This window comes from Stenella coeruleoalba, assembly GCF_951394435.1.
Source record: "Stenella coeruleoalba genome assembly, chromosome: 19".
Taxonomy (NCBI): Eukaryota; Metazoa; Chordata; class Mammalia; order Artiodactyla; family Delphinidae; genus Stenella; species Stenella coeruleoalba.
In genome coordinates, this window is record NC_137165.1 from 11,287,486 (window position 1) to 11,309,518 (window position 22,033).

General features: G+C 48.9%; 1 protein-coding gene and 1 pseudogene across 8 annotated transcripts in view; both read right to left on the bottom strand.

The window, feature by feature from the left end:
- Positions 1–13,807: 13,807 nt before the first annotated feature.
- The window catches only part of KIAA0753, a 60,807-nt gene continuing 52,581 nt past the window's right edge, over positions 13,808–22,033 (bottom strand). For 5 of the 7 annotated variants that reach the window (XM_079905906.1, XM_079905907.1, XM_079905908.1 and 2 more), the window contains exons 17-18: positions 14,613–15,750; positions 13,811–14,368 (exon numbers count right to left, since the gene is read on the bottom strand). In XM_079905906.1, coding sequence (XP_079762032.1) covers positions 15,633–15,750 — 118 coding nt within the window. In that variant the 3' untranslated portion in view covers positions 13,811–14,368; positions 14,613–15,632. Of the gene's footprint in view, positions 14,369–14,612; positions 15,751–22,033 lie in introns of all 7 variants that reach the window. The other 2 variants (XM_079905911.1, XM_079905910.1) reach the window with 2 other exon arrangements.
- On the bottom strand, positions 19,141–20,005 carry LOC307178149 (small ribosomal subunit protein eS1-like; annotated as a pseudogene). Its single transcript has one exon. The product of its transcript is annotated as a small ribosomal subunit protein eS1-like (transcript).

Sequence of the window (22,033 nt, forward strand, 5' to 3'; positions counted from 1 at the left end):
CCGTGGAAAGGCAGCCACGCCAGGTCACACTCATTTCCTTTTTGGACACGTCGCAACCGGTGGAGTTCGGTATTGCAGTGCCTTCTGGGCCTGGTATGGCCGCTGTCCAACTCTCTGATGGTGACTTGCACGGAAGTCAGGAGCAGGACAGTGGTCTGGTTAGGTGACTTACCCCTGTCCACTGCTGATGGACGCCAACAGAAGGAGGCCTGGGGCAGGACCAGGGCCAACTCGAGCCCGGCAGCAAAGGCGCCAGTGAGTCCCTCGGCCTCTGCCGGTGTCACGTGGGTCTCTCTCACCCGAGCTGCTGGAAACGCCTTCCCTCCCTGCAGTGTCTCCTGTCCTGGCTCTAGCCGTCCGGGCCCCTCCTCGCTGGTTCCCACACTTTAAAGAAACTTAGGGGTTGTCCACTGCCATGAGGCTCGCCCCAATCACGAAAGCAGCCCTAGGAATAGATGCTGTTCTTTGGAGCCTTCCAGAACAACCGGGAGTGGCTGGTTTGTTCTCACCATCGCCTTCTGGCACCAGGCTGCCCCCCACTTCTGCCCACCATCCGGGACACTGGGTAGAATGTGCCTTCGCATCTAGAGCTCTTCTTCTTCTCCTTGCTGGAGCTGTGGCTTATCTAGTCCGTGCTTCCACCTTCAACCTTAAGAAGGGTTAGGACCCTGCCTGTCCGCTTCCCTGCTGGCGAGGGCCCGTTCCCAGCAGTTACGCTAATAACCCCAGCCTCACGTTCACAGCAGATCCTGTGAAGGAGGCACTGGGTCACCAAGGTTCTCATTTGTGATCTCACGCAGAGGCAGGAAGATTCCCTTAAGATCAACACAAATGACCTCTTAGGTGAGCCCTAGACCCCTGTGTAAGAACCCCTGGCCAGGAAAGACCCCCACCCACCCACCCACCAACCTAGTAGACCAAGGAGAATGCTCTACCTTTACATAGACCATGGTCCCCCCTCTATGCCCACAAGGGTGGGCCGCAAAATCTAGATGACATTCACATTCCTGCATCCTCAGTATTTTCGAAAGATGCTTGGAGACATCTTGCAGAACCTGTTGAACAAGACCTCCCCCGGTTTTACTTGAGTGCTGAGATGACCCGAGGCTCAAGTTTAGATTTTATTTCATCAATTGCTGTTTAGCCGGCTTCCTGTTCTTCTGAATGGGGTGCGCTGGTAGATGGGATTTTGGAGAGAGGGTCTGGAGAGGCCGAAGGGAGATTTTTTAAGAAAAGAGGGGGTTGGGTGGAGGCAGAGAGATATGGCCGCGGCTCTAAGGAACGAGCTGATTTAAGAGGCTGCCCAATGGGTTAGCAATTTATCTCCTCCTTCCGCGCTTGCAGTTGGAGCTGTGTTTTGTGTTTGTTTGATGTCAAGACTGTTGAGATTGGCCTCAAGCAAGACCAGTTGTCTTCAAGTTATATTTAGACCAAATACAAATGAGGAACTGGCTGAAAATCTAAAACGCACTGCAAGAGTGGTCCTTGGAGTCTACACTCCTGCAAACATGCATCAGTGCCAGCGGCCCCAAACAAGCATGTACCAAAGCTCCGACTTCAGACTCGTTGCTCCCCTGCCCTGGCCCCCCACACGACATTGTTTATGACAGATTCCAGAACACAGAGAAGCAAAGACAGGTATAGATGATGAGGCACTAAGGAAACAATAGATCAGCCCGTGCGACCTGATTACTAATGTAACTGTATTGACGAGGCAGGAAATCACAACCAGATTATGTAAATAGATTATGTAACAGATTTTACTGGCATCTAGTAGACTCCCTACACCTATTAGGGCTCTTGTACACCTTTCTTCAGATACGGCTTTGCTCAGGCTCCACAGCTCGGCATGGCCCTTGCTCTGGACCCCTACAAGGTCCCAGCTCTGGCCATGCCGGCTGAGTACCAGGATGGCAGTGCTGGAAGGTCCTGAGGGAATCATCTAGACCCAAACCATCTTTATCTATTGTGTTTGAACCCGAGATGCACCTAACAGGATATAATAGGATTTGGTATTACCAGCTCATGGCATCTCCTAGCAGTCTCAGCAGAGTCTTTTTTTTTTTTTTTTTTTGGTCTCTTTTTGTCCTCACCCCCAGTCCATTCCTCTCTTCCAAATGCTGTGTGCTTTTCCCATCTAACTTCAGAAGCTCTTTCTCCTGTCTGTGTAGCCTAAACATTATATACCTGCATGGATGCATTTAAAACATTACATAATGGGGCTTCCCTGGTGGCGCAGTGGTTGAGAGTCCGCCTGCCGATGCAGGGGACACGGGTTCGTGCCCCGGTCCGGGAAGATCCCACATGCCGCGGAGCGGCTGGGCCCGTGAGCCATGGCCGCTGAGCCTGCGCATCCGGAGCCCGTGCTCCGCAACGGGAGAGGCCACAACAGTGAGAGGCCCGCGTACCGCAAAAAAAAAAAAAAAAAAAGTATTTAAAACATTACATAATGGCACCATGGCTAGCCCGTTCTGCTTCTTACTTTCCCCCCTTTAATATTGTTTTCAGATCTATTCATACTGATATTTATGGATTTGGCGGGTTCCTTTTGATGATAATGTTTCCTAGTGTGATAAGACCTCATCTTGTATTTCCCCATCCCCTCTTGATGGGCATTTAGTTTTCACAGCCCTTCGCTGCTACAGATGCTGCTGTAACAAACATCCCCCGCATTTCTTGGGTTTCTCTGTGTCAGAGATTCTCTGGGGCACATACACAGCACTGGAACTGTAGGGCCGTTGGGAACATGCAGATTTCCCTAATCACCGCATCAGTAAGCTGCTCTCGAGAGAGTGTTCTGCCAATACCCTCATTTGATGGATATTAAGACCGAGGCCCAGAGCAGGGAAGGGCCTTGTCCTAGTTTAGAACCCGACTGTTCTGACTTCCAGCCCAGTCTCCATCCGCTCAGAACACTCCACACTCCCTGTCTCCCACGGAGAGAGCAGGGCAGCTGCAGCCTCGTTGAGCAGGCAGCTCGGCCTGTGATACAAATTTCATCTCTCTCCTCCAGGTCCGAGCACAGTGGTACCCACCACAAGCCTCCCCAGGAGGGGATGGAGAAGAAGGTGGGCAGTCTGAGCTGAAGTCAGCAGAGAAAGGCCTCCTATTCACCAGGAATAAACGCTGGCAGCCCCCATGGCCCGAGTGTGATATAAGCTCCTGCTGCAGACCTGCCCCACCCTGCCCCCTCCACAGAGGCATCATCTGTACTTGCTGATACAGATCTCAAAGTGTATTAGTCTTAACTCCCCAGAGAGGACCCCACACTGCTGGGGCTCAGGCAACTGCTGAAAAGAAGCCAAGACAGAGTCACTGGGGGGAGGGAACCCCTAAGAAAGGGTCATCCTGTCCATCCTTCTGCCTCCAGACTTTGCTACAACCTTCAGCTCTCTGTTAGGCTAGCTGGGAAGCTCTTCTTCACACCTGCTCTATTTCTCTCCAGCTGTAACAACAACACAATAACAACAATAACAGGAATAGATTTGCTGAGTGACTACTATGTACCTGGAAATGTTTTAAGTACTTTTTATGTGTTACCTCATTTAATCCTTACAGCAACATAATGAGGGAGGCATTATTCTAACCATCCCCATTTCACAGATAAGAAACTGAGGCCCAGAGAGGCTAGGTATCTTTCTTTAGGTCACACAGCTAGTAAGTGGTTGGACCAAGTATTCCAACCCAAGCCCTAGGATGCCTGTGATTCTGACCTTAACCTCTAGAGAGAAGACAAGAAGAAATAAATAAGACAAAAGCAAGACACAGGAAACTGAGAGGCTGAGGCTCTGCCACTAACTCCAGGTACAGCCTCAGACAGCTCACCGCCCTGCCCTGTCTATACTAGATTCACAGGTTTCCCAGAACCTTTCCGCTGGGCTCTGACCCCGTGGTTTTCCAAAGCCCACATTCAAGATGCTCTGGCAGGTGAAGAAGCTGAGTCAGCAGGAGTCTCCAGGGCACAGATGCTGCGGCCTTGGCCCAGGCAGAGGCCTCCTGGGGCTATCAGCCCATATCCCCTGGCCGGATCTCATCCCCTGGCCGGAGTGGGTGGGTGCTGCTGGGGCTATCTATTCTTATTGGAATTTGAATGCTTCAGGTCAGAGTGACTAAAAGGCTGAATTTTACGAGGGTTTTGAAAGTGAATTGACTCCACTTATTAAAGATATACTAGATTACTCGCTGAGTGAAAGGACGCTCCAGGGACTCCAGGCCTTTCTTGAAGACAGAAACATCCCTTTCCGAGCCCAGCCGCTGCCAGTAAACCACAGGGGGAGACATTGCACTGGGCAGGTGTCAATTAAATTACCGGCTGAAGGATCTCAGTCCATTAAGGAAACATCCTGGCCTAGAAGGGCTGCAGGTGAATAAAGAGGCAGCTGTAGAAATCCCCTCTGGTTATTTTATGCAAATCCATTTCTAAAGGCAGGAAGGCAAAGACTACAAGGAACGTATACACGGGAAGACTTTGACTTTTGGTCATGAAATGTATAAGGGAGAGAGAGGGATGAAGGGTGTTTGGTGCTCCAGAATGTGACGCACAGGACCGATGCCAGGTAGGGGTCAAGACACTGCTTGTTTTCAGACTCAGAGTCCTAGGGGAGTGAGTCCTAGGTGGGCGGGGGCTGGGAGGTTGTTTGTCTATGCCTCTGAGGATGTTGGACAGTTTGAAGGGTATCTGGACTCAGGGCTGGAGTTGGAAGGACCTCCAGACCCCACTCACCGCATACAACTCCAACTCAACGGACCCAGCACCTCACTATACAGATGGGGAAGCTGGGCCCCAGGTACCGGGGCTGGGAAGCGGGGAGTCACAAACAGGGCATTGGGCTTCCCTGGTGGCGCAGTGGTTAAGAATCCGCCTGCCAATGCAAGGGACACGGGTTCGAGCCCTGGTCTGGGAAGATCCCACATGCCGCGGAGCAACTAAGCCTGTGTGCCACAACTACTAAGCCTGCGCTCTAGAGTCCGTGAGCCACAACTACTGAGCTCACACGCCTAGAGCCCGTGCTCTGCAACAGGAGAAGCCACCGCAATGAGAAGCCCGCGCACCGCAACAGAGTAGCCCCCGCTCACCGCAACTAGAGAAAGCCCACGCACAGCAACGAAGACCCAACACAGCCAAAAATAAATAAATAAAATAAATAAATTTATTAAAACAAAAAACAAGGCATTGGTGGCAGAGGGTCTCCAGGTTCATCTCTCAGGGCTCTCTCCTCACACTCCTGCGTGGAGGTGGAGGGAGTGTTGCTAGCTTGTGGAAAGGAGTCTTTTCTACTCTCTTTGACCCCCTCCACCCCATCCTGCCAGGAGAAGTGAGGGTGTTGCTGGTGCCCAGGTAGCATTTGCTTGCGGAAGTAACACGAGGTCCAGACGGCGTGCATGCAACGTGGATGCTTCCTATTGTAGCAGGCACAGACTCGGGCTCTCTTAAGCAAAAGGGAATTTATTGGCGGGCTGCCGGGGCTGAGGCTGCAGGGACAGGCTTGGAGAGCAGACAGGAACAAAGGCAGCTCAGAGGGCAGAGAACTGTAAAGCCCAACAGCCATCTCGTGGCAGAACAATTTGGCCCGAGGGTCACCCCCTGCACCTTGGACAGCCCCACCGCTGCGTGGGTTCTAGAGGAACCTCATCTTTGCACCACTCATTCAAGCCAGGTCTGATTGGCCAAGGCTGGGACGTGGCAGCACGTCCCAGGTTCCAGCAGTGGGAGAGGGAGCTCTGAGAATCCTGCCATGGCAGATGGGCTCCTGCATTCCCAGGACTCTATTCCAAGGGCACTGGCAATGTCCCACATGAAAGGCTGCATCGTGCGTTCCAAATCACTTGGATATTGGGGGCTGCGTCATCTCATGGATGACATAGCCCCTGCAATCCCCCCAAAACTCAATCCTGAAGACTTGCCGAAGTTAAGGGTTCCGAAAGTCTTCAGGAGAGTGCTGTTGTCGCTGTTTAGAGTCATCTGGCACTGGCATCCTCCGTGCACGAGGGTCCTGGTGTGTCCCCGGCAGGAAAGTTCTGGGAAGGGGCTGGATTAACCGCACAACTACGTGGAGAGGCTGTCAGTCCTTTCACAGTGCTTTTTAGTCCAGGCTGCCGCAGGCTGTATGGTTTTAAATGTTCCAACGTTACAATAGTTCATACTTGGGAATTAAGCACAACTATGGTTTTCAGAGTTCAAATTATATTTCAAGCTATAGAGAGTAAAATTTAACAACTTGGCCCAAGATTCAGTAGATTTCTGCTCCCCTCCCCACCATGAGTTATTAGAAATTCCTAGGGTGGGGAAATGAGGTTTTTTTCTGTGCATCAAAAGGGAGCATGGCCTAAAAAAGTTAGAGGAAACACTGGTGGAGCTGATGAGCCCCTTTCACTATTGATTTCCTATCAGACCCGTCCCCGCTCTGCAGAAAAGGGGGTAATAAACCCTCCTCTGTCTACCTCAGAGTAAGAGGTTAGAAAATGCTTTGTGATGGGGGCACGGCTTGTACCTAGACGGCTTCGGAGAGAATTACAGGGGAAGAGGCCGGACCCCAGAATCATTCAGTTCAGGGCTCCTTAACCAGGCATCCGGGCCAGCCTGGATCTGGGGATTGCCAGCCCCCTGACATGGCACTGCAGGTGTGTGTGTGTGTGTGTGTGTACATGCACATATGTGTATGTGTGCATATAATGTGTGTGCGCGCATGTATATGTATGTACACGTGTTTGTGTGTGTACATGTGTGTGTCTGTGTGTGTGTGTGTGTGTGTGTGTGTTTTCTGAGGAAAGGGCCCATAGCTTTTTCCAGATTTTTAAAGGGATTTTTCCTGAAACAGCAGGAACTCCTATTTCGTCCATCCCTTTGTGCAGATGGGATACAGGCCCCCTGAGTTAGTGTGGGGAGTCTGGGGCATGTTCGTGTCTGACCTGTGAATGATTATGTGAGTTAATTAAAAGCATTGGCAGAGCTAAGCCCGCATCCCTGTGTCCTCCCACGGCAAGGTGGCCTTCTGCCACGCCTGCCACAGGTCACAGGGCTGCAGCAGTGCCCGACGCCTGGGTCTCAGGCCCCAGCGTGCCCTCTCCAGGCAAGGACGACAGGATCAACACTGACAGGAAGGCCGACACCCTGAGGCCCGGCCTAGATTGTCCTCGCAAAGACCCCACGGCTCAGCGGGCCCTGCATCTGTTCCAAACATGCCTGGGGTTTCTTTTTGACACTAAAGTAAATGTTGGCTGGAGAGCCACCTACGCGGCTGCCGGAGGCTGCCGGCTTCTCATTGGCGGGCCGGGAGGAAATTCTGCAGGTCTCTGAGGCTTGCCCAGACTCCTCCGTCACACGGAGCAGATATAAAATCCATTACCAAGAGCTAATAGAGGCGAGGAGACCAGGCTGAGGACAGGCCGAGGGTGCAGCGGGCCCGGGCGGGCGGGGCTCCGCGGGCTCCCCCTCTGCTGCGCAGCCTTCCATATTTGCCCCTCTTGCGGCACCTCCTTCGGATCCCCATTGTTCTCAGTTCAACAGTTTGGGCAGCGATTCTGTTTCTCATTCACTAGAAAAGCCCGTCCCTCCGGACCTCTCGGCACATTTATTGTGAGGCTGGAATTTATGACGGATTGGATTTCAGAGGAGGGATTGATTAAGTACAGATGGAGCACTTGGCAGGGGCCTGGGGCTCCCAGTAGACTCCCCCCAACAGAATAAAGATTAGGAAGCTTGAGCAAGGGGCAATCTGGGGCAAATCCTGCTTTCAAGGGCAGCGAGGGTGGACGCTCTCCCAGGGAAACTGCTTGTTTCTGTTCAAGGGCATCTTCTCGAAGCCGGACAAAAATTCTTTGTCGGCAGGAGTCGTGAGCTGCCAAGGCCACTCCTCACTGCCTCAGATGCACTCAGTCTCGGGCACACAGGCTCCCAGTGCAGGCGTCTCAGCTCTGGCTAAACCCCTCTAGCACCTTAGCCTAATCGCATTATATTCGCATATGCCCTTCCCTTTCGAGAGTTCGATCCTTGCCCTTGCTGTTCCCTCTGCCTGGAGGGGCCTTCCCCTACTTCTAAAATTACTAGAGTTTCAATTTTCTTTCAAGGTCTCATTCAAATGCCACGTCCTCCATGAAGACCACCAGGATTGCAACCTTCGCTCAATAAAAATGAGTCACTCCTTTGAACGCACAACCATGCTCTGTTGCTTCCCTCTGTTTCACCTTAATTTTCATTCGCTTAACGAGGGTCTGTGCCTTACTTATCTCTGGATTTCCATAGATGTAGTAAACTTTGCATGACTGTTAATGAAAATTAAAATGTGTCTTGTGACCTAGTCTTAAGAAGACATGCTACTTTTTGTAGTGCGCACTGGCAGACTCTCCAGCCTCAGGTAACGCAGCCTCTGTTTTCCTCTGGGAAGCTGCCGCTTCTCCATGTTCAGTCCATGTGGTTGGGATGCTGCTGATCCATCCTCTTTTCCAGATGCACATGTGACTAAGATCTGACCAATCAGAGCACAGGCATTAGGTCGGGGATGGGTCTGTTCCGTGGGTTGGGCCCATCAGACCAATGAGCAGTGACCCTGAAGCCTTCGTGGCACTCCTGGGAGAGAAGGGCTTCTCTCTGCTGAGGTTGCCAAGGGGAAAAATGTCCAGCTGGGGCCGCTGGGGCCCCGCATGACGCTATGTGGGGAGGGGCTACCTGAGAATGATGCCTTGAGGAGGCAAAGGAGGAAATTAGACCGGAGGGCGGGGACACTGGCTTTGCCACTGAGGCTGGCCTGCACAGGGCAGAGGCCTTTTGGGAACAGTGCTTGGCAGGTAGAGCAAAAGCCCAGGTACCGCCCAGGCGAGGGTTGTACCAGGATGTCCAATTCGGCACATGCTCCGGGCACAGGAGGCGAGGCCGCAGCTGTGGCTTCAGCTGCCTTCTGAGCGGATGCCCAGCCTCCGGCCGGCCAGAGGTTCTGGGGGAGGAGCCTGAGCGGCAGGCAGGATGCCAGGGCCCAGGGGGGTCCACGGCGGTACACTGGGAAGAGCCCAAATTTGTAAGCAGACCCAGAACCACTGTCTCGTTGGGAAAATCTCCTTCTCACTTGGCTTCAGTTTTATCTGGAAAACAGGTTAATAATCTCTATTTCAGTTTAGTGTGAGACTCAGATGAGATCGTGTACATAAAGCACCTACCTGGTCAGCACTCAAGCAGTGGACAATTATCATTACTCTGCGGGCTGAGCTCTGGGGAGGGGTCAGCCCCAGCAGGAGCGCAGGGGATGAGGGAGGCAGATGATGAAAACCGAGGCAGCAGCTCAGCTCTGGGCAGCGGGGACGCTGTGTCAGGAAGGTGGGAAACGCATCTTAGTCATCTTTGTAGGCCCCAAGCTAAGCCTAGTGTCTGGCAGAGTGCAGGACCAGAGTGCAGGACCACTTACAGTTACATCTGCTAAGACTTTCTAGACCACCTAAGAATCATCTGCTTGAGAGAAAGACCAAATGGTGTTACAGAATGGAAAGGTCACTAGGTCTGAAGTCAAAAGATGCAGATTGAGTTTTGGTTCTGTCACTGTGTGTCCACATGACCTCTTCATTTCGGTAGACCTTATTTTTTTCATCTGCAAAACAAGGCTAGTGGACTTCCCTGGTGGCGCAGTGGTTAAGAATCCACCTGCCAATGCAGGGGACACGGGTTCGCGCCCTGGTCCGGGAAGATCCCACATGCCGCGGAGCAGCTAAGCCCGTGCGCCACAACTACTGAGCCTGCAAGCCACAACTACTGAGCCCGCGCGCCTAGAGCCCGTGCTCCACAACAAGAGAGGCCACCGCAATGAGAAACCTGTGCACCACAACAAAGAGTAGCCCCTGCTCGCTGCAACTAGAGAAAGCCCGCACGCAGCAAAGAAGACCCAACGCAGCCAAAAAACAAAACAACAACAACAAAAAAAACCAAGGCTAGTAATACTTCATCTGCCTGCCCCTTAAGGATGTGGTCCAGTTCAGAAGGTTCTGGTGGCACTGGGAGCCCTAGAGCAAAGCGTACAGGACCACTGTCCACGGTGCAGTTAGTCCCGTGGCCAAAAGGGACATCTCTCTGAGGCGGCCCAGCGGGATAAGCTGGAGGGGGAACCAGCTGTGTGGCTCAGGGCAGCCAAAGGAATGGCTAACTGTTGCCAAGTGTTTGGCTTCGAGGGCAAGGCAAGAAGAGACACAGGGCTGTAGGCAGGAAGAACACAACAAGAGCAAAGAGGCAAGGAGAGCACTTCAGAAAGAAGGCTGTGAGAACAGCCACAAGCATCCCCCTCCTAAGTCCTCAGTGACAAACCTAAGAGTGAACACTTGCTGAGCACTTACTATCCGCCAGGTGCTCTTCTCAATGTTTGCAAGGATTACTTCCCTTAATCCGTACAGTAACCCTGGGTGGATACTACTGTTATCCCCATTTCACAGATGAGGAAACTGAGGCATGGAGGTCCCAGGAGATTTTAACTCGTGGCTCACATTCTTAAGCAGTCCGTGTTACTGCTGGTACACAATGCAGGGTGGCTACAGTGACTGAAAGACAGAAGGGAATGTATTGAAAGGCATTTTGTGAATTGTAAAGTGCTGAGTAGATGTGGGATGGGGTTAAACCCCAAATATTCACTTAACCTCTCTCGGCCTCTCAGTAACTCTCCAAGAACTGTGTTGGACAATCACGGCTAAGGAGAACCATGTTTCCTCCTGGGCCTGGCCCTGGAGCTCGGTCTGTAGGGGCCATAAAGACAAGTGGCTGCACAGGTGCTGGTGGCCAGCCTCATCTCCCCAGCTCTCTGGACTCCCAGCCTCCCATGCCATCTCGAGGAATCATCTGCTGGGGGCCTCCCAGGTAATTCAGCCCAGGCTTAGGGAATCCTGGAGCTGTGGGGCAGATGGCAGAGCCCAAGTGTCCAGGATCTGATCACAGTGTGTCAAGAGCCGGACGCTGCTGGAATTCTCGCATTCCCAAATGGGATGCCGGGTGTGGATAGAGACAGAGCAAGCTTCTAGACACAGGCATGGCGCCCACAGTGGGAGGCCTTAGGCTGACCTCACCCCCACCCAAGGGAAGACAGAGGAACAGTGTGTGGATGGAAGATTCCAGGGAGACAACCAGAGCAGAAGGGAAATGCTTCTGGTCCAGGGAGGGGGCAGTGAGGGAGGCTGGGGAGGGGAGGGCGAGGCACAAGGTGCGAAGACACACCCAGAGGGGGTGCCGAGGGGCCCGGGGGAGGGGTGCAATGGAAGCAAAGGGAGACAGGGCCTGGGGAGGCAAAGGCTGTGACAGAGGGGCTCTGGGACAGGGTGACTTCTCTTGGATCCAGAGCAGAATGGGAGGGGAGCAGCCCCTCAGTCAGCCCCCGGGAGAGCTGGAGCTCAGAGAAGGGTAGGAGGCGCAGGCGTCTTACTCATTTCGTGGCGTCGGGACATGGAGTAGCCCAACCTCCGGACACCTGCTGGGGCATGCGGGTGGGGGATCTGATTCAGTGGGGGGAAGGATGGACTCAGCCACAAGAAAAGTCCCGCTGGGTGGATGGAAAGTCAGCCAGAGAAAAAGGTGAGAGGCAGCAGGTTTGGTTCAAGAAAAATCGATCAGGGTTACCAGGCAGATGGAGCACAGAAACAGTTAAGGGGACTCTAGGAAGAGCAGCAGATAAAGGGGGTTCATCAGAGAGGGTGGGGGCAACTTCGGGGCTCCCTGTTCCAGGCTGAGGGTCAGAGGCCACACTTGAGGCTCTGGGAAGACTGGGGAGAGCAGAGCAGGCCCAGTGTCACAGGAACAGGGCCCTGGGGAGGCTGGCAAGAGGGACCTAGAACCGGAGCCGCAAAGCAAAGAGGAGGCCTGGCCACACAGCCAGCCCAGAGTCATTATCAGAGCTGCGAGCCTGGTCAGGGTGGTTCCCGCACTGACGGACGAGTCGACTGAGATCACGTGGGCCTGACAGCCAGCCCAGGGCCGACATGGGATTCCCTGGGGCCCCGACCGAGGGAAGCCCTCAGGACGTCTGGTGGAAGCCCTTCCAGGCCAGCCCTCATTATTAGGTTCAACCAACTAATAAACAGATGAGAGGTCTCTGCTCTTGAGCCAGCAGAGGCGAATGGGAGAGGCCACTATTTAGGAAGATAGTGGTCACACCGCTGCCTTCCTGCTGCTTCTCATGAGCCCCCAGAACCGAGAGCTCTCCAGCCCGCTGGCCCTCCTAAAGGACGCTCCTGCGGTGGCCCGTGCGTGGTGAGCAGACACCCCTGATTTACAGGGTTTGCGGGGAATTCTCATCACTCCCTCAAGTTGCTGAAACACTCCCTCAGAAACATTCAAGAGTTAAGGAAACTTACATGGCACCACAGAGAAAACCGGAAGCTTTCCGACCGGGCTTAGAGCCCCTTCCTCTCCTCTGGGCCCTGGGGGCTTCGCTCCGACGCTCACTCTTGCCTTCCAGACCCACCAGTGCACAGTTCATGCCTCCTCCAGGCACTGCCTCTGGCTGCCCACTCCCTGCACACACACTCCCCTCGGTTTCAGGGAAGCAGGAACTGCGAGCAAAGGAAGAGAGGGAGGAGAGGCAGAAAGGATGCTACTCACCGCCTCCCCTCCGGCCCCCAGCACCAGCAGGCAGAGGGGAAAGGGACCCCGGCATCAAGGCAGTCATTGCTGCGGTCCCGCATCCACTCCTCTGCCCTCTGCCCGAGCCCTGGGCCCCCGCCAAGCCCACTCTGCAGCAGTTCTGGAAGTTCTGAGTTGGAATCCCCGATGCATCGGCACCTCGGAGATGGGATCTGCAGCTCCTCACAGGCGACATCCTACATCAGGTCACAAAAGATTAACAGAGATGTCTGTGGACTCTGCAGAGATGTGATAGAACCCCCATCGCAAACCAAAACCGACCCCAGGAAAAAGTGTGCCTTCCTTCTTTCATTAACTCAAAAGAATTTACTGAGCACTAACTACATGCTGGGCAGAGGCCTTGCCCTCAAGGAGCTGTACAGACTAGAGGCAAGCATGTAAACAGGTAAGACCCCCTAGGGCCAGAGCTGTGAAGCTGGACAGATCAGGAATTTCAGCATGTCCGTCCATTGGGACAGCCTATGTAACGCAGAAATACTACACTCATGCCTTTCTCTGTTTCTGAAAATAATGCATGAATAGGTCAGGAGAAAACTGGAGGGGATTAGAGAATAACCTATACAGGATCAGCCTTTGCTCATGAAGAACAAAAATTCTAGAGGTCTGGGATAACTGCAAGGCTATAAACAGGAAAATTTATATTTTAAGGATTCAACTTCCATTTTCAAATGAAAGTTTTTATTTCTTGCAATTTATTTTTGCATCTTTGGAGAATGCTTTGGACGAGGAGGTTCACTGTGGGCCAGGGCTATAAAGTAGACAGCAGACACGGAGGTAGGTGTAAGCCTCACCCACAGGAGCCAGAGACAGGGAGACCCAGCCGGTGGGAGGAGCAGGAGAGATACTGGAAAGATCTGCAAGCAAAGGAGTCTGGACCTGACTCTTCAGCGGACAGGAGGTGCTTAGGAAAGGACTGGTCCAGACAACAGCGTCTAAGACATGTTGAGCGGACACAGGAAGAGGCAGGAGGATGCACTTGAGTGAACTCTCAAAACTCTGACACCTATCTTTATGGGAGTAAGTGAATCCATGACCACGGTGCTGCTGAATACAGGCTTATGTGATCAAATTATCTCCCCATTCTGTGCCTCATTTGATTCATCTACAAAATGGGCGTATTAATGGTATCTACCACACACAGATATGAGGAGTAAGTACGTTGATACAGGGAAGGCATTTAGAGCTATGCCTGGTACATAGTATGTGCTCAATAAAATGTTAGCTTTTATTATCATTTATTTCTTTCTGGGGGTGGTGAGAGGTGGCAAATAATCCAGTACGCTCATATTAAACATAAAAGTATTCTCAGTGGTTTCTGTAAATCACATTTCACTTTGCCTGGAAAAAAAAAGGAGATGTAAATTTTTTCAAACCGACATGTACATACTTTAAAATATTGAGTTTATTTAAAAAATGAGCACAGTAAAAACTGCCACACAAATTATCAATAACAGACACTCCTATCAAGTGTACATATATAACTCCTCAAATAGAGGACCTTTAATTTCCCTTGAAGTCTTTTAAATTCTGAGTTTATATAAAATTAAGCAGGAAAACATTAACATTAAACAAAAATCAATTTTGCACAAGTAAGTGTGATCAAGCAGTTTAAATTATCACCTGAAATTCTTGTACTTCAGAGAAAAATCCCCGATGACAACACTATATGTGCTATAAAAGGATTCACATTATTCTGTGGGGTGTGTCTCACGCCACTCGTTCTCCACATTTCTTTCACCAAGCCCCAGGCAAAAAAGTGAGGGAGGGCTTCCCTGGTGGCGCAGTGGTTGAGAGTCCGCCTGCCGATGCAGGGGACACGGGTTCGTGCCCCGGTCCAGGAAGATCCCACGTGCCGCGGAGCGGCTGGGCCCGTGAGCCATGGCTGCTGAGCCTGCGCGTCTGGAGCCTGTGCTCCGCAACAGAAGAGGCCACAACAGTGAGAGGCCCGCGTATTGGAAAAAAAAAAAAAAAAAAAAAAAACCCAAAAAAAAAAAAAAAAAGTGAGGGAAACTTTTTCGAGGCAGTGGCCTTATTTTATACACATTCCTTTTCTTTTTCTGAATCCAGAGTTTCTGAAAACACAGAGGCTTTTCTCTTGGTAAAATATGACTTATAAGACGTTCGAGGACCAAGCTATTGTGGTTCTTAAAGTTTCTTCCTTTCTTGGGGGAGACCCTGTGGTCTTCACGCTACCCAGATCTGTTTTCTCCTCCCACACAGGCTCCTTTTTGGTGTGGAAACATAGCAACTTGTGACCTCAGCAGAGAGGGGGGTGAGCTCTGTACCTCTGACCAGGCCCCAGAGAAGGCCGGCCTCTCCTGATGTCCTCAAACTTCCTCTGAATTCAGAGTTCTGTATATCAGAATATGTCAACCCACAGCGACAAAAGACTTGAGGAACTCAAATGTGAAGAAGCACCTAGCAGCTGAGAGTTAGAGAAATGTGTGTTTATCGTTGTACACAGGTAACTGCTGGGTTCCTACTTTAATGATGGAGCAGTTTTGGCAGCATAACTAAGTCCTGTGCTCGACACAAGTCTGTAACCCGGCAGGACAGGTGTCCTGGTAGGAAACTGTCAAAGAAGCAAACACGAGCCAGGTGATGGGACCAGAGAGTAATTGCACTTGTGCTGGCATCAAGGCCACCCACAGATCAACAGCAACTTGAATCCCTGTGTGAAGACTTATCTGTTATCTTTCAAAACGCTCTGATCACCAAACTGAGCCAGTGTAATGAACATGGTATTTCAATGGGAAAATTATACATTCAGCAAATATTATACTGTCATAATTGATTCACGTTTCCTGGGCACTGATAAATATAACACAGTCCATCCTAAACTACCAGAACCATTGCTCTGACAATGAGAAGATGCAAAGTGAGGATGGCCTCACTGTCACTTCCTTCCTTTCAGTGGGAAGCACCTTCTGGGTCTGGATGGACAGCTGAGGAAAAAGATTTCCTGTGGCTAGTAGAAAGGGTGGTGCCGCCCCCTCACCAGTGGCACTGGGGGCCCTGCCTTGGAGAGCCTTTATGTAGCCGCCTCCAAGAATTCTGAGGTGAACACGGCTTCTGCATAATCTTCACACACATCCTGGAATTCAGCAGCCACGGCCCCCAGAGCTTCATCTACAAGCTCTTCTGCAAAGCTGGAAGACAAACAACACAGCTAAAGGTACATACAGCCAAGTATGGGAGCCATTCTGTTACTCAGCTGAGGAACTTACCAAGTCACTTCTAAGATTTAAATGGAAACTCAAGAGGCCAAGAATAGCCAAGATAATTTTAAAGAAGAAAAACAAGGTGAGAAGCCTGGCTTTCCTAGACAGTAAAATGGTGGTGCTGAGATCCCAAAGTCAGGCTAGAGGGAGGGGCCTGTAATACACACGGGGCGGACCTCACCCTTGAGATGGTTGAAACCAGAGGTGACTGGAAACTAACTAGCTGCAACCCAGCCCCAATCCAGATCTCCCTCCTACAGCCACCCAACTGCCTGACAGAGGAAAAGGGTGTGGGCCTTCTCTGTGGGGCGGGGGGCAGGAAATTCCAGGTTCCTCTCAACACACACATACCCACACATCCATACACACACACACTTTCCCGCCTCCAAACTGTTTGAGAGTAAGTTGCAGACTTGATATCCCTCAGGTACTTCTGGGTACATTTCCTAAAAACAAGGACATTCTCTTAAACAACCCTGACACAATTATAAAAATCTTAACATTAACACGGATACAATACTATTATCTAATCTTACCTACAGACCTTTTTCAAATTTTTGCCAACTGTCCAAAAAATGTCCTTTAAAAGAAAACATTTTCTAGTCCAGGATTCAATGCAGGATCACATGTTGCATTCAGTGGCCACATCTCTTTAGTCAATTTTCATCTAGAATCGTTCTTCAATCTGTCTTTCATGACCTGAACATTTTTTGAAGAGTAAAGGCTATTTTTTTGTTGTTTTAGAATGTCCCTCAATTTGGGTTTGTCAGGTTCAGGTTCTACATTTTGGGGACAAATGTCCAGAAGGGATACTGTGTCCCTCAATACAGCTATTTGTCTTACTATGATGAGTGCTAATTTCTATCACACAGTTACGCTGATGTCTGCCAGGTTTCTCCCTTGTAAAGTCACTATTTTCCCTTTGTAATTAATACTTATATTGCAGGGAGATACTTCGAGACTATGTAAATATCCTGTTTCTCATCAAACTTGCTGAATCAATTATTCCAGGGTTGCCAACACTGATCTTCTAATTCTGTCATTCCCAACTACATGGAAGAGCTTTCCCTTCTCTATTACTTATTTATGTATTTATATCGGCTTGGTCTTACACATTCTTATTTTATTCAACAGTTTGTAATCTGTTTCTATTATTACTTATTTTGATACTCAAAGTGTCCCAGATTGGCCAGTAGGAGCCCCTTCAAGCCAGCTCCCAGGTCCTCTTGACACGTTCCCATCATTCTTTGAACACTTCCTTTCTGCCACAAGATGATGTTTCAGCCTCATCTTACATTTTCCCAGCCCCAGTCTTGGAATCGGCTATTTCTCCAAGGAGCTCTGGTACCTTTTCATGGAGAAGAGTATTTAGAAACCAAAATCTGGGTACTAAGTGTGCTCATTGCTACTAAGTGTGCCATCGCTTCTAGGCCCTCTCAGCAGATAGACTCGGACAGACAAACAGACACATAGACACACACCCCATGTCTATTTCTATATCTAACAAAAACCATAAATTCATAATACCTCCAATCCCACTTCAAAACAGGGGATTCATTCTAGCCTTCCCCCAGAAACCTGGCTCTCATTATTCACAATATACTTATTTATTTGATCAACCCTAAAATATAGAGAAAGTAGTTTTAGAATTGTTAACCCACGCTGCTGGGTAAAAGAAACCTACTTATTAGAATCTAATATGTGTTTACAGTCTTTTTGTCTTTAGCCAGAAGGTACAGAGTCAAAATACTGCATTCAAAAGTAACTCAGGGGCTTCCCTGGTGGCGCAGTGGTTGAGAGTCCGCCTGCTGATGCAGGGGACACGGGTTCGGGCCCCGGTCCGGGAAGATCCCACATGCCGCGGAGCGGCTAGGCCCGTGAGCCATGGCCGCTGAGCCTGCGCGTCAGAGCCTGTGCTCCGTAACAGGAGAGGCCACAACAGTGAGAGGCCCGCATACCGCAAAAAAAACAAAACAAACAAACAAAAAAAAGTAACTCAGACAAGGCCTTATCTGTATGTATCCCTTTAGTATGGTTATTTCTTGGAAATACAGTTAGTGTCATATTTCTTTTTGTATTCCAATTTAGGGTCAACCTTCACTGCCCGCCCCCATCCTTGATGACTTGGAGGGATGTACAGGAAACATTAACAGTTCCAAAAGTCAGAATTATACAAAAGAGGTAAACGAAGATAAGTGTCCTTCCCCTTCTCTCATCCCTTCTACCCCAATTCCTGTCCCAGTTTTATTTTGGCTAATCTGACAATCTTTCGTCTTTTAATTGGTGGGTATAGTTCTTTTTCACTTAATGTAATTCTGATATATTTGAGCTTCTACTACTAGAATACTACGTACTTTCTATTTGTCTATTTGTTCTCTCTTCTTTCTTTTCTTTTTTAGGATTTTGTGATTGTTTAAATTACATTCTTTCCTCACCATTAACTTGGATTTTAAACACTCTTACTATTCTTTTAGTGGCCACTCTAGATTACAATGAGCATCCTTGACTTAGAGTCTAACATTAATTGATATTCTTACCATTTTCCCAGACAATGCAAGAACCTTACTAGAATATTAACTCTATTTATCCCCTTCCCAATTCATATGCTATTTTTGTCATGGATTTCAGATGTATATATACATACATACACGCACCCATAAGACATCAGTTTTTTGTTTTATACAGTCAATATTCACTCACCTACATGTTGACTTTTTCTTAATTCATGCCTTCCCGTATTTCTGACTTTTCATCTGTGACTGTTTTTGCTCTGCCTGAAAAATACCCTTTTAATGTTTCCTATAGTGACGGTCTACTGGTAATAAATTTTCTCAGCTTTGTTTAGAACCTTCATTGCCTTCCGTCTTGAAACACATTTCACTGGGCTTAGATCCAGATTGGTAGCTTTCTCTTTTAGAACTTTAGAAAATACACCAGGTCATCCAGCTTCCATTGTTTCTGTTTCTCCTTTTTCCTTCCTCTGGCTGATTTTAAGATTCTCTCTTTGCCTTTCATTTTCCAGCAATACTGTGATATGCTACATATGGATTTCTTTTATTTTTCTTGCTTGGGGCATTTAGAGCTCCTTGAATCTAGGCCTGATGCCTTTTGTTATTTGGGGAAATTATCAGCCGTCCTCTCTATGGGTGTGGTTTCTGCCCCATTCTCCCTCTCTCCTCTCCTTCTGTGACTCCAGCCACATGGATATTAGACCTTGTCCCTTTACCCTCCACGTCCCTCATCCTCTCTTCTTTATTTTCATCTTTTTGTGTGTCTCCGTGCATCACACTGGATATTTTCTTCTGTGCTATGTCCCAAGTCTCTAATTTTTTTTTCATAAATAAGATCTTTTATTTGTCACCATTAAAAGTCTGAATTTTCAGCAGATCCTTCACTCATGTCCATCAACTCGTTCAACTCGAGCACCTGCCTCGTCCCCAGTAGCTTTTCCAGAACAACTACCTTCACCAAGTAGCTCCATGAGTTTTCCCAATTCAAACTTGGGCTTCTTCAGCATTTTTACCTTTCTAACAATGACATCATGGAGCAGATAAACAGATTGGCAAGCCTTTTCTATGTCTTTTCCAATGCTGTCTGGAATCAATTTATTGACCACCTCTTTCAAGTCATTTGTCTGAACCTCTCGGGTCATGATTTCCCTCATCTTCTTGCGGATCTGGCGGACCTGCTGGTGCTGGGCATAAAAGGTCTTCCGAATCTGACTGTTGCATTTTTTAGTAAAACCCACACAGAATAGATGAAGCAAATAACCATCGGTAGTCTTGACATCAACGTGAGCTTCAATCATGGTCTGACATTTTTTTGACCATGGGAGCACATTTTGTCATGGGTAATATCCATGCCACGGAAATTAGTCAGGCAGTTTTTGCCCTGAACATCCTCAGTAATTAGCTTAAATTTTCTAAATGCAAACTCATCATTCTGCAGATAGCAAGGCTCACTTCGAAAACACAACACTTGAGGCTGTCAGATGCGATTTTGGTTCCCTGAGTTCTCGTGTCTAGTGTTTTCCCAATATCTCTTACATTGAACATAGCTGGTGCTTCCACATCATAGCAATCTTTCTTAGAAAATGGGTCAACCACTTTCTTCTTGGCTCCCTTTTGGCCGCCTTTCATAAGACGCCTGTTCTTGCTGACGCCATGGTGCTGCTCAGAGAGCCAAAAGGCTCTAATCTTTTCTTTTGATGTGTCTAATTGGCTATTAAGCCCATCCAATGAGTTGCTCATTTCAGAATTTGTATTTTTCAGTTCTCGAACATCCACGTGGATTTAGTTCAGTTCCCCGTTCTCTGCTAAAATTCTAAAGTGTGTCCTTTATCTCTGTGCACATAGTAGGCACAGTTATTCCAATATCTGTGCCCAGTGGCTCTGATATGTGGAGCTGCTGTGGGTCTGGTTCTTGTTATTGTCATGTCTCTCTGTTGCCTGCCTTTTTTTTTTTTTTTTACCATATACCAGACACTGAATTTGAAAATTGCAGAAATAATTTCAATCCTAAGATGATATTATAAATCTTCAGAGAAATGTTAAGTTTGCTTCTGCTCGGTGCCTGTGGGGCAACAATCTAGAATCACCTCAACGCAATCTCAGGAAGTGAGATGACGTGGAACCGAGTGGAGTCCTGAGAGGGCCTGCCGGCTTCCCGGTCACCCTTATTCCAGAGTGCCACCCTTCAGGGTCCCAATCAGAAACGAGGGAAGTTCATCAGGCCAGTTCCCCGCCCTTGGCAAGCCCTTAATTTCCACCTCTGTCCTCTGATCTGAAAAGGCCACTGAAAGTACCATTCATCTTCCTCCAGAACTGCCAATCCAGTGCCAGACAAGGGCTAACCTCCCTGGGTCTCTGTCTCCTCAGGATCCTGGCCCAGTTATTCTTCATTACCTAGTTAACTTCCTGGTGCCTTCAAGCATGTACGCTTTATTTTTAATCTAGCTTTTCTATTAACAGTTATCCTCAGTGGGAGAGGCGGTCCAAAATTACCAACTGTGTCATTACTAGAAGCAGAAGTGATTACTTTGTTTTTATGCTTGCTTTGCTTTCTATATTCCTATCACTAATTCATCCTCAAACTATGAGAGAAACACAAAGGTGCTCCCAATACATTCAAACACATGAGGTAATGTATCTGTTTTCTTCTTCTTTTTTAACCTTCCTCACGCTGGCTTCCCCTGCTGGAAACTACTCCTCCTGGAGCCCTCTGTCCTCCTGACTCCAATCTAGACTAGCTGCTTTCTATGCTCACTGAAAAATTCTCTCAGAAATAGCTCTTCCCATTTTCTTGCAAGTTCCACGCTGGGGTCTTAAGTTTCCTAAATCCCGTCTTCCTCTTTCTCAATGTGCACCTTGTGCTGGTGGTACACACCTTCTGGTAGCTTACTGAGAAACAGTGCATGGGAACTACATTTTTGGACACTTTGCATACCTTAAACTGTCTTTATTCTACCCTTTTATTTAATCAATAATTTAGCTGAGCACAGAATTCTAGGGTAAATATGGGAGGCATGCTCTAATATCTTCTAGCAGGGTTGCTACTGACAACAATATGCCATTCTCATTTCTGATTATTTGAATGTGCCCAGTTTTAACTCTCTGGAACCTTCTGTCATCTTCTCCTTACATTGGGATGCCCACCTATCCTTTGCACAACAGCATGCCGTGATGTGTTCTGTTCTGTTTATTTATTCACTCACTCACTCACTCACAGTGGGCAACTGGCGAACCCTTTCAATCTAGAGACTAACAACCTTCTGGGGATTTTTCTATAGTATTTCCTCAATAATTTTCCATTCCTCCTTTTTCCCTGTTTTCACATTCTGGAACTCCTATTATGCAGATGTTTTCTCTGTTATAATAGCCTATGTAGCTTTCATGGTTTTCAGCAAATGTCTGGATCGCTTAGCAATCTGCTATATTCAAGACTGAGAGTTTCAACTAAGCCTCCTACTTTCTGACTCCCCTGGACCCACGCATCTAGTGCTCCTCATTCCTGAGTCTTACCAAGGTTCTTCTGCACAAATCAGCCAGGGTCTTGGCTCCACCCTCATCAGGCACTTGGCTCTCTCTGGTCTGCTAAGTCACTTACCATTTCTCTAACTGCTTTGTGGCTTTCAAAATTTTCTTGCTATTTCTTATTTGCTGTCATCTATGGTTTCATGCCTTTTATCTAGTCTTTCAGTGGCATAGAGTAG